The sequence below is a fragment of the Corvus cornix genome, chromosome 15 (genome assembly GCF_000738735.6).
Source record: "Corvus cornix cornix isolate S_Up_H32 chromosome 15, ASM73873v5, whole genome shotgun sequence".
In the NCBI taxonomy this organism is placed as follows: domain Eukaryota; kingdom Metazoa; phylum Chordata; class Aves; order Passeriformes; family Corvidae; genus Corvus; species Corvus cornix.
This window is the reverse complement of record NC_046345.1, coordinates 10,339,877-10,352,017: the sequence shown is the minus strand read 5'-3', so window position 1 is coordinate 10,352,017 and position 12,141 is coordinate 10,339,877. Positions and strand designations below refer to the sequence as shown.

Sequence of the window (12,141 nt, the reverse complement as noted above, 5' to 3'; positions counted from 1 at the left end):
CATGACGGAACCTGTGCTGCGAGGACTAACATGACAGGGGAAAAAAACCCCAAAACCCAAACCGAACACAATCCTCACGGTGTACTTGACTAATTTTGTAAATCGTTTTCTTTAACTTTTCTTTATTTTCTTTAACTTTATTTAGTTTTTCTTTAGATTTCTAATTTTGGACTTTCCTTCACTTAAAGTGAAGCCTCGTGGGGAGCAGGAGGGAGAGTTTGTGGCTTCTGATGAATTGCAAGGAGTGAAAGGTGCCTTGATTCCTGTCAAGAGCATTAGGACACATTAGAAACCTTTTCTACCCTTCCCCCCCCCCCCGCCCTGCTTATCACTTTTTTGAATCATTCAGGAGTTCTGCCAACTTGTAGATACAAAGAAGCTACTTAACCTATTCTCAGGAGAGATGACATCATGCTGTTAAGATCAGCCCAGGGACTGCATTCCCAGGGCATGAGCTGGGGTCCCTCACCAGGATCTTCCTGCCATATTGAGACTTTTAGCACCGTCATCAGACCACACCATGATTTTCCCCTATTTTTCTCATATAATATTTTTTAATTCTATGTTCCTTGCAGCAGGATGCCCTCCAAAGCATCATATTTGATTTTGTTGGGTATTTTTCTCAGCCTCAGCTGTAGTGACAGATGATCTTTGCCTACCAGAGCAGTGACTGGGAGAGTCCCTCTCACACTGTAGTCACAGACACTGCACAGACACCAGTGACCAGCTGCATGCACAGAGTCACAGAATGGGGGAGGCTGGAAGGGACCACTGTGGGTCATATGGTCCAACCTCCCTGCTCCAGCAGGGTCATCCCAGAGCACATGGCACAGGATTGTGTCCAGACGGTTCTGGAATAACTCCACTGAGGGAGATTCCACAACCTCTTTGGGCAACCTGTTCCAGTGCACAGTCACCTGCAAAGTGAAGTTCTTCCTCGTGCTCAGGTGGAACTTCCTGTGCATCAGTTTCTGCTCGTTGTCTGCCTCTTGTCCTATTTCTCAGCACCACCGAGAAGAACTTGGTCCACTCTCTCACACCTACCCTTTAGGTATTTATATACATTAATAAGGTCCCCTGTCAGCCATCTCTTCTCAAAGCTGAACAGGCCCAGCTTCCTCAGGCTTCCCTCATAAGAGAGATGCTCTGGTCCCTCAATCATCCTTGTTGCCCTCCACTGGACCCGCTCCAGGTGCTCCATGTCTCTCTTGTGCTGAGGAGCCCAGAATTGGACACAGCACTCCAGATACACCTGACAAGGGCTGAGGAGAGGGGCAGGATCATCTCCCTGACCTGCTGGCAATGCTCTTCCTAATGCTCCCCAGGATTCCATTGGCTTTCTTGGCCCCCAAGGCAGACTGCTGGCTCTGTGCCCCAGAGCTGGCTCAGGGACAGCTTGTTGTCCACCAGGACCCCAAGTTCCATCTCCACAGTGCTGCTTTCCAGCCAGTCAGCCCCCAACCTGTACCGGTGCTTGGGGTTATTCCTTCCCCTCCCTCCTTCCTGCGTTCAAGCAGCTCTGCCGTGAAGCAAGAAAGAAAGCGACAGGGAAGGGCTGAGCACGGCCTGAGGGCCACCAGTCCTGGCCTGCCCTGCGCTGGCCCGGCGGGGCTCCGGGGTTGCGCCAAGGCCGTGCCCCGCCGCGCATCACCGCGGCCGCCGGTCGCTGTGGTAACGGCCGCAAGGCATGCCGGGCTGAAAGAAATTGCTGCGGCAAAACCCTGCAAGAGCGCCGAACCGGGGCCAATAAGATCTCGGGGTGATGGTGGCCATGACCAATGGCTGGCCGCCGGGCTGAGGGGGCGGGGCTGGGGGCGCTCGGGGGCGCCGGCGGCCCGCGCGGGTCGGTTAAACAGCCGCGGCGCCGGAGCCGAGTGTGTGGATCCTTCCGCACGTCGCGCACCCTCAGCGGCTCTGCATCCGCACCGCGCCGATACCGCGGCGTCCGCTCGACGGCGAGGGTAAGGTGTTGATGGCCTTGAACGTTGGGCAGGGACAGCTGCCGAGAGGGGCTGGGTCCGTTTCGGGTACTGGGACGTCTGGGACTGGGTAGCCCCGTGCCTGGGCTCTTCCCCGGCCGCCGCCTCCGATTTTTCCGCATCCCCGGCAGCTGCCGGCGGGACCCTGCAGCCACGCGGGGCTCCGAGCCCTTGGCCGCGCGTGCCGGGCTTTCTTCGCCTCCCTCAGAGGAGGGAAGGGCCGTCGGGGCCGGGGCGATGGAGCGCCCGCGCTCTCTCGCGGAGCTCCCGGCCGGAGCGGGACTGGGGAGGGCGGAGATTGCGGCGGTGCTTGTGTCGCTGCCGGCCGGAGAGCGAGTGCTTAACATGAGCCCGGCGTTTGAGCCGCCGCTGCTCGGGCTGTGCCCGTGCCCAGCACACTCGGCCGACGCTCCCCGGCCACGGCGGTGGCACCGCGCGGCGCCCGAGAGCGCGCTGGGAATGAGCTTTGAGGCTGCTTGGCAGGTGGTTCTGGCAGGCGCTCCTGCAACTCTGAATTTCCTTCTTCTTTTCTCCAAGCAGGCAATCATGAGTGATCGAAAGGCAGTGATCAAAAATGCGGACATGTCAGAGGAAATGCAGCAAGATGCTGTGGAATGTGCTACTCAGGCCTTGGAGAAATACAACATTGAGAAGGACATCGCTGCTCACATAAAGAAGGTAGATGTTGGCTTGTAATGTACTCATGATATCTCTATGCACATGAAAAATCAATTGGGGAGAACGCTGCTAGTCAAGTAGCTCTAGAAAAACAAGTTCTAGAGGCACTAGATAATCAAGTTGGACTTTCTCTTTAGGCTGGTGTCCATGTGTTCCTTTCCCCACCCTTTATGTGGACCTTTCTAGGTCCTGCTTTTTTCTTGCAGTACGTTCAGTTTAAGCCCTTTTTTGCCACTGTCCCATTGTCCACGTGAGGACAGAGTGGCAGCTGACTTTCCCTGTGACTGATGAGCTGTTACAAAACACAGGGACTCTGTTGAGCTCTCCTGTGGCTTTTGTCTGACAGGAACCCTGTTCTCCTTGGTTTCAATTGTATTTAACTTAATCTTAAGGATCTCTTTACAGTTCTTGCCAGCTGGATCAAAAATAGCAGGGAAAAGCAGTTTTCTGCAATTCTCTGTAATCACACCTCTTCTTATGTAGTGATACAAGCACAAAAGAAAAAAAATTCTGGTGGCACTGATTATCTGTTGTTTGCAACATCTGTGTCGTCCTTTATGTAGGATTAACAATACATCAGAAAGATCTAGTTCAGATTATATTTCCTGCTTTGTCAGATTGGGAGAACGGAGAAATCAAAGTGCGTTAGTAGAAGTTATACTGATCTGAGTGGAAGAGCTGTTGAAATGTTAAGGCCACTTGGACTGAAACTGTCTAGATTTAACTGCTTGGCATGAGGAGCTAAAGTGATAAAGCTTTAGGCCACAAGCTGAGAATTTTCACATAGATACATTAACTTTTACCTAGCACTGTGAAAAAGGGCCTCAAGACCTAGTTCAGGCTGAAAAATAAGGAAGCTATAACTGTCAGCAGAAGCCACAGTAAGAGATAATAAAGACTGTCCAGAGACAATGAAAAGACCCAATAAAGAACAAGAAGTCCCCAGACCCTAATGTTCTTATTGGTCTGAACCGTGAATGGTGGGGAGCTGAGATTGGGAGGGTTTAATTGCGTGGCAATTTCTTCGTTGAGGTCCTTCTGAAGGTACCCAGCTCGAGCTGTTCTACCGCTGTACCACTCAAAGCCTGAGGCTCTGCTCCAGGACACCTGGGGTGGAGATAACTTTAAAATACAGGATACTTGGGGTGGAGAAGCTTCTCTACCATGAGAAGTAATTCAGCTATGCAGAATGATTGCCTCTGCTAAAGAAATACTTGTTTGCTATGACCACAATACAGAAAGGCTTTTTTCTCCAGATGCAGAAAGTACCTAAGAAAGTTAAAAAGAAAGTTTAATACTTTTCAGATATTCTTTGCAGCAACTACTGAGAAATTATAGAGGATTTATTTGAAAATATGTAAAACACAACTACTAAGATGTGTTGATCATACTGGTGTTACAGAGCATGTGGCAGAGAATTTTCTGTTTAGCAGCTGTGCTGCTGATAAACAATGAAGTCTAAATTACGGCTCTGTGGGTACAAAACTAATGGTGAATCTTTTACTTGAGGATTGTATATTCAGTCATGTTATGAATTATGGGGATTAAAGACTGCTTTCAACAAAAGTAATGTTTTAAACCTGCTACTGCTTAGTTGGGAAGCACTGTGGGGTTTTTGTGTGTCTGACTAAGCAGCAGGTGAACAATAAGATGTAAATAAGATAATTCTAGTACTTAAGAGCATCTGTTCTTCCTCTGACTGCCTTGCTCAGAAAGTGAATACCTATTAGAAGAGTTCTTAATTTGTAGTGATCTGTTTTGCAGGAGTTTGACAAGAAATACAATCCCACTTGGCACTGCATCGTGGGAAGGAACTTTGGCAGCTACGTGACTCATGAGACCAAGCACTTCATCTACTTCTACCTCGGCCAAGTTGCTATTCTTCTTTTCAAGTCTGGCTAGAACCATGGACTGTTACTGAAACTTGCATCCAGTTACAGGACTCTCTGACTAGTTACTGCAGCCTTCCTGAGGACACAGGCCTTGATCTTCAAGGGCAATGGCAGGGATTATGTTGTAACAGATGACATTACATTGTGGATATAAAAAGGAAAAGTACCAAAAACGTCTTCCGTGTATTTATTTTTTTTTCAGAAGGCTCATCCTTTGCTACTAGAGCTGTTGGAGCAGTTTTGCTTTTGAGAGTTTTATAGCCATCTACTGTATTTCCCGATTACTGCTAGTGCTATGCAAGTACTGACAGTGTTTAGTTCTTTATGTTCCAAACTTCTCTTACTCCTCTGATTTTACTTTTATAAAATAATTTTCCCCCTCTTGTTTTGCTGGATGTGCTGTCCCAAAACCTGAGCTGTTTCTTTTTCTGTTGTCTCTGGAGAATTGTGCTGGAGAATAAAAGCTGAGTTCTACCCCAGCCAGGTTGTTATTTCTGGCTGATTTGTAATGTTGTGGTGATGGTGGATGACTCAGTCCAAGTGAGCTGTGGGGAGTGCTGTCTCAGGGCATATGCTGCCTAAAGGGGTATGCCGGGCTCGAGGTGTTCCTGTCGTAGCCGATGACTATGAGTTCCCACTGTGCCTGGGGGTCCCCTGGGATCAGCTCCATCCGGATCTGGCCATGGCTGCAGGCGACTCGTCACCATTACCAGGCATCAGTCGTGGTCCTGGAGATGGAGCAGAGCCACCCCCCCTGCGGGCCGACACTGAAGAGCAACAGCTGCACTCTGCCTGGGCTAGGCTGGTACAGGGGAGGGGGAGCCCCAGAGCCGTGAGACGGGCTGCTGGCTGGAGAGCGGGTGCTTAACGTGCATTTGAGCCACCTCTGCTTGGGCTGTGCCCACGGCTGTGCCAGTGCCTGGCACACCTGGCCACTGCTGCCCAACCACATTGTGTGGTGCTGAGGGTGTGCTGGGAATGGTGATACCTGTGGGGCTGCTTAGCAGGTGATTCTGGCAGGGGGCTGCTCCTGCAACTAAACCCTCTTCATTCCTTGATACAGACATCCATGTATGATCAAGCAGCTATGGTAGCGGATACAGATGTGTCCAAAGAGATGCAGCAGCAGTCTCTGCAATGTCCATTTGGGCTGTGGAGAAATCATAGCCATTATAAAGATGGTAAATGTTTGATTGTAATATCCTTTCATTGAACACTATCCACACCAGACATCAAGCGGGATAGGTGCTACAACGCTTCAGAAAAGTGAAATACCATGTTCACAAGATACTTTGGACTTTTCCTGGGGCCTGGTGTTACCTGTTAAAGAAATCTCTTCTGAACTCTGGAATACCTGAATGCTGAGCTAAATACGTAAGTCAGTAACCCAAAGCAGCACCAAGGAGCACTGTGGTTAGACAGGCTTGTCCTCTGCCAGGGACAAGTAGGAGCTACAGCAGCCCTTGGCCTGGGTTGAAGGCCATCTGTCTATCCCATGCCCTACTCCTGGTGATTTGCTGCAGGCAAGGAAAATATGTGGAGCCTTGAAGACAAGCCCAGTCTCCTCTGTGTTTTCCCACTAACCACAGACTCTGCTGATAGCAGACTCTCCGATAGTTTTTTGAGAAAAAACTCAGAAACTCTTCCCAGTGTGGGCTCAAAGCTCCTTGACGAACTGGAGAGCACCCAGCCAGGCTCTTGCTCTTGTACAGCAAACAGTGTTTCTAGGAAGCTTTTAGCCTAATCGCCTCCCTGTTCATTGCAGCGTCCACAGCATTACAATTGCTTCAGGCAGAGTTAGGCAGCAGCCGATCTCCCTGGTATCCCCGGTCACCGTGGCTGCAGCGGCCGCAGAGCCGGCGGCGTTCCCGTCACCATGGAAACGGGAGCGGGCGCGCGGCACGCCGGGCTGGGGGAGCGCCCCGCCCATCTTCCCGCGCCGCAGCCAATGAGCTCCCGGCGAACTCCTGGCGGTGACCAATGGCTGGCGGTCGGCCCGCAGGGGGTGTGGTCGAGGCGCTCCGGAGCAATGGCGGCGGAGCGCGAGGGGCCGGATCCGTGGGGTGGGGATGGCGGAGCGCGGCCGGGGCGTGAGAGGAGCTGCGGGTCCTTCCACAACCACGCCCTTCCCGCACCCGGCACACCCGGCCGACGCTGCCCGGCCACGGCGGTGGTACCGCGCGGCGCCCGAGAGCGCGCTGGGAATGACGATACCTGTGGGGCTGTTTGGCAGGTGGTTCTGGCAGGTGCTCCTGCAACTTTGAATGCTTTTTTATTATAGGTGACCATGTGTGATAAAGGACTGTGATAAAGGATATGGACCTGTCCAAAGAGATGCTCTGCAGGGTGCCAGTCGGTCTCTGGAGGAATGCAGTGTTGAGTGTGGCACTGCAGGTCCTATAATGAGGACAATTGTTTGCTCCTAATATCTTCCTATTAAACACTATTTGGACTATATGGTTGTTTTTATTTCGGTGCTGGGTGGGGGAGAAGACTTCCTTGTATTTAATTTCTTTCCACAGCCAGCTAATTTGCTAATAAAAATGTCGTATTTTGCTTTTAAAAGTATTGTGTCCCTATAGTCTTTTTCTAGTATTGCATGTGCTATTTCTTATTTCCTTTCAAATGTGGAAATATGGAGGAGCAACTTTGTTAGAAAGTGGATGTTGAGCTTTTGACGGGGTACCCTTCCTTCTCGGACCAGGTTAAAAGAGCAGACGAGGCTGCTGTTCTGCTAAGCTCTCTATTTCATAGTCTCATAGCTTTTTTGAAGGCAGTGTTCAAAGGGGGTTACATAATAAAGCCAAGTGCAGCAGCAACCGCAGGCAAAAACACCTTCTTCTATATGCTCTATATGGTCCATATATTTTTTCTTACAGAAGTGTGGATTATATTTGTTAATTGACCAATAAGATTAACACACAATTCTGATTTTTCTTTTCTTAACCTGTCCTGGTCTAATTCTAACAATCGTAAGTCTTACACAAGTGTTACATAGGTATTACACAGATTTGCGTGTACAGTTTCTGTCAGTTCTTATTGTTTATGTGAACACTCAATTTTAAAAAAGTGAACAGTATAATTCTATGTATATTTTGTCTAAAGTAAAGAATTCTGTGAAAAGGTAACACTGCTGCAGCAAGAACTGTGTTTAAGGTCTCTGCTACAGCTTTTTAATGTTTAAGGCACTTAGCATATATTTCTACTAAAAGTAAAAAATCTATATTTCTATTTCACTTTGGTGTGGCTTCATGTATCTCAGCTTGTCCAAAGGTTTTAATTCAACCCCTGTGCTTTGGCTTCCCTCTGGGCCTGAGTCCAGAGAAGCCTTCACTCCAGCATCTCCCCCTCCTGTTTGAACCATGAAGACTCCTTTAATAGCTTTGTTGATCATTTGCCTGATACATTGAAGCAAACAAGGCACCATTATTAACACAACTATAATTACAACTAATATGTAAAAACCCATCTTTAAAAGCTCTTTCACCGATGTTGTTAAGTTCTATCCATCAAGCAGATTATCTAAGTTCCATCATCAACTCTAATCTTTGACACACTTTCTTTTAGTTGTGGAATACTCTTATGAATAGATTCTGAATGATCAGATAAATTCATACAACACATTCCTTCAAAGTCTTTAAACCCATGTCCATGTGCTAATAAAAGGAAATCGCAGCTCTGTTCTGCAAGGTAGCACGTCTGACATCTTTGCTGTCTGTTAGCATATCACTTAATGCAAGGGAAGTAGCATTGAATTCCTTACTCAGCCAACACCCTAGTCGGTCTAATTGTTTCAGTGCAACTCCTGAAGCAAGTTGTGGTAAAAGAAGAGCTTCTGAGAGCCTTTTTACAGGACCCCAGGGTACAAAACCATCATTACAATCTGGCTTGTACGGAAGAATAGACTTTTTATGTCTCATAAAAGCAAGCAGTTTTGCACTGGGTGTTAGCAGAGTAAATTTTCCTGCGCTACTTGGTCCACCAGTGATGTATGCTGGGATAGCAGGCCAAACTCGATCTCCACAAATAAAAAATACTCCACGTGGTAATCGAAAGGGAGAATGAATTATAATTACACCATGAGGTCTGATTTTTATATAAATTGTGATAAGGAGTGACATCTTTAATTAAAGATTGAGCCTTGTTTGTATAATTAAATTTGACACAAAAGGTCATATATGTAGAACCAAGGATCTCTAATTCCTGAGGTTCAGAAGATGCCTTGGTGTAGAGGTTTGGTCTAAGATACTAATTACTATTTACTTTCTGTGAGATAAGAATTAGGAGAAACACAAAGCAGGCACCAATTTTGAAAGAATATAAAGAAGTTTATTAACAGACCTAAAAGAAGGAAAAAAAATTATACCACACCTTCAGAACTCTTCTCCTCCCCCCCACCTTCCTCCTTTTCCCACTGACAATGTAAAAAGACAACCCTTAAGATGTTCAGTCTGTTTACCACTTCCATAATAACCTTGTTCATCCATTTAGAAAGAGAAGTCTCTTCTTGCTCGTGCTATGAAAACAGTATCACAACGAGACAGCCGCTCACTTCCAAATAACTTTGTTCAGTCCATTTAGGAAGAGGAGTCTCTCTGCCTGCGTGTGAGTCCCTTCCCCCGACTTGCAGCTTTTCCCACAACTGCTTTCGAGGGTCCACTCTTGAAGTTTTTTGGGGTACAATTTTAAGGTTGAGCCGTTCAGAAACAAAAGTTCTCTTCACCCATCTCTGGGAGCATTTCATCTCTAAGAACAGAGGCCCTTCTCCTTCCCTGGGAGCAAAGGGTCTTCCTCATCTTTATCTTTAGGACTATCTCTGGGAGCATCTCTAGGAACTGAGGTTTTCTCTTTTCCCATTTGGAGCAAAAGTCCTCATCGCTTCCATCTCTCCCTGTCCAAACTTCTCATGAAATTACAGCTGCGTCAGCATCTGCCTATCTCAGCGCAGGTGCTTTTGCTTATGAGTTGAACACTCCACCCCCCATATCTTCATGAAATTACAACAGGATACTCTGATATATCATAGCTTCTCAACAGAATTTCAGCTTTAAGCATCTCCTCTTTCTCTTCCCTCAGGTTTTCAGCTCTTCACAGCAATAAAAGGGTTAATCTCACCTCGGCCTTGCGGGGGGGGGGGGGGGGTCTGCAGGTGGTACAGGGCCCATCGGCTCCAGGATGGCCGTGGCCCGGCCCAGCCTGAGCAGGGCCTGGGCCGGGCCCACTGGCCCCCGCATGGGGCCCGCAGCCACCTGTCCCAGCACCGGAAACGAGAGAGAGAGCTGTAGGGGGGGGTTGTCTATTTTTAAGTGTTTATCACAGAGGCGGTCACAATTTTAAGTGGCTCAAAGGATTGTCCATATTCAAACTGGCCAGCTGATAGGTTCTGTTAGGTCATAGAGGAAGCTGTGAGAAGAACATCACTTCTGAGGCTCAGCTTGCTAACCTATGACACTTGGGAAGGTGAGGAACCCATCAATCCCATGGGTTGTAGTAGTTCCACACATTTGTCTTAATGAAAGGACCTTGAATAACTTCATCAATTTCTATTGGGATTGGCCAAGCATCCATTGGCATGCCAACCAAGCAGGTGGAAAATGGTTTCTCAGGGGTCATGTTGGACAAACATATAGTATCTAAACCTGATGCATTAGCTAAAGTCACATTAGCTTTATGTTGCTTAACTGGTAAATCTGCATAGCTAAAAGCAAGCAAAGCAAAAAAGCATAAGCATAATTTTCGATTAAGTTCTATATTTTTCTTATACCATCATCTAACAAAGAATTCTATAATACTATTGATTCCCACACCCAAAGTTCACAATCTTCTGTAGATAGAGTGCAATACTTCAGACAGACATTCCAATCTCTGTTCAGCTCACGTCTGTGTGCCTGCTTCTTTACTTGTGGGGTTGTCAGCGTTTCTTCACACTTGATAGGGTTTCACGTTCTTCGCTGGAAGCCATCTGAGTTGACTGCCTGTGGAAACACAAGCAAACCCTTTGCTCCATGTCATTAAAGGAAATGGACCTTCAATCTGCCCTGTTTCTGGGTTTCTAATTAACACTAGAGGATTCTCTTGTAACTTTTCTATTGTACTGTTAGAGAAATGTCTGAAAATTGGTGGATCAGGCTCTACAAAAGAGCTGTTTAAAAAATTAAAGACATACAGAGCTTTGCTCTACCTCCTCTGTGGTGCTGGCTGTGCCAACCCTCCTTTTTAAAGAGTGATGTGTTCTTTCAACAATGGCTTGACTGGTGGGATAGTAAGGAACACCAGAAGTGTGCCGCACTTCCCAATCCATTAGAAAATCAGCCAATTTCTTTGCTGTGTATGCAGGGCCATTGTCTGTTCTTATCTCTTGAAGTACCCCTAATGAAGCAAATGCTTGCAAAAAATGCTGACAGGCGTGGTTGGCTGTCTCACCTGTATGTATTGAAACAAAGACTGCACCTGAAAAAGTATCGACTTGTAGTGGTGTGAGGTTTTATTATGTTTTTGTATGCTCTCTGTACCCCAAATGGTTTATCCCTATCCCTCCCCTAACCTCCATTCCCAGTTGGTATACCCCAAATCCTAGCTGCTCCCCCAATGCTCCCTACATGGTTGTTCTCCTCCCCTTGTTCTAGTTGGTTCTCCATCCATCACCCAAACCCCTTGTTGGGGTTTTAGTTTAGTCCTAGGTTTTTTTTCTGTTAAAGGAATTTTCCCCCCCATACATGTTGCTAGGGGAGCAAATTGCTGAGTACTTAAGGAAAACAAAGGACCTGGCTGCTCTTTTTGTTTCACCTGGGGGTGTGGGCAGTTGGGTCTCTGGTCCAGAGAGAGAGGAAGCTGTTTTTCCTATGGCCACTTTTTCTTTCTGCTGGAAAAAACACCGGGATCCCAAGCCCGCCTTCCCTGCCCCGCTCGGAGCCAGGCCGTGGCCGCCCTGCCCCGCTGCTGCTTCGAGCCTTCACTACGTTGTAGCCGTGCTCGCCCTGCCTGCCCAGACATCCGGGGGGTACCCCGTTTGGATACATCGCGTCTGCCACCCGGGATTTGTGCTCACCCCTGCCGTTCCAGCCTGCCGTTCCCGAGGGTCCAGCCGGGGCACCGAGATCGGCTGCCCAGGGGTTTGTGAAGCCTTTGTTCCATCCCTCCCCGGCATCCCAGGGCACCAGTGCCGTGTGCTTCCCGAGCTCGCTCCGGAGCGCCCCCTGCAGCCGCGGGGGAACCATCGCACCTGCCCTGCTCACCGGGAGCCGCCAGCGCCCCTGCCGGCTGCGAGCGGAACTGCACCCGAGGGGAAAGGGCCTGACAGCCAAGAAGGCTGGGACTGGGTTTGTGATTGTTTGTTGTTACTGCCATAGTTATTGTTGTGTGTTTGCCCTGTTATATATATAATAGTAAAGAACTGTTATTCCTATTTCCCACATCTTTGCCTAAAAGCCCTTGATTTCAAAATCATAATAACTCGGAGGGAAAGGGGTTACATCTGCCATTCCAAGGGAGGCTTCTGCCTTCCTTAGCAGACACCTGTCTTTCAAACCAAGACGCCCCTCCTGTTATTCCTGAAAGTTCGGTGTCCATCACCTAAGCCCTCCCTGTTTATC

At 48.2% G+C, this 12,141-nt stretch overlaps 1 protein-coding gene across 2 annotated transcripts; it reads left to right on the top strand.

The window, feature by feature from the left end:
* The first annotated feature begins 1,827 nt into the window (after nt 1-1,827).
* Nucleotides 1,828-5,032, top strand: LOC104688543 (dynein light chain 1, cytoplasmic). Of its 2 annotated transcripts, none has more exons than XM_039561228.1 (3): nt 1,828-1,961; nt 2,517-2,657; nt 4,422-5,032. In XM_039561228.1, exons 2-3 carry the CDS (start codon nt 2,526-2,528, stop codon nt 4,557-4,559), a joined length of 270 nt encoding a protein of 89 aa, XP_039417162.1. In that variant the 5' UTR covers nt 1,828-1,961; nt 2,517-2,525; the 3' UTR covers nt 4,560-5,032. The 2 variants fall into 2 exon arrangements, with proteins under 2 accessions (XP_039417162.1, XP_039417161.1); XM_039561227.1 differs by having other exon boundaries at nt 1,878-1,961; nt 2,520-2,657.
* Nucleotides 5,033-12,141: the final 7,109 nt, after the last annotated feature.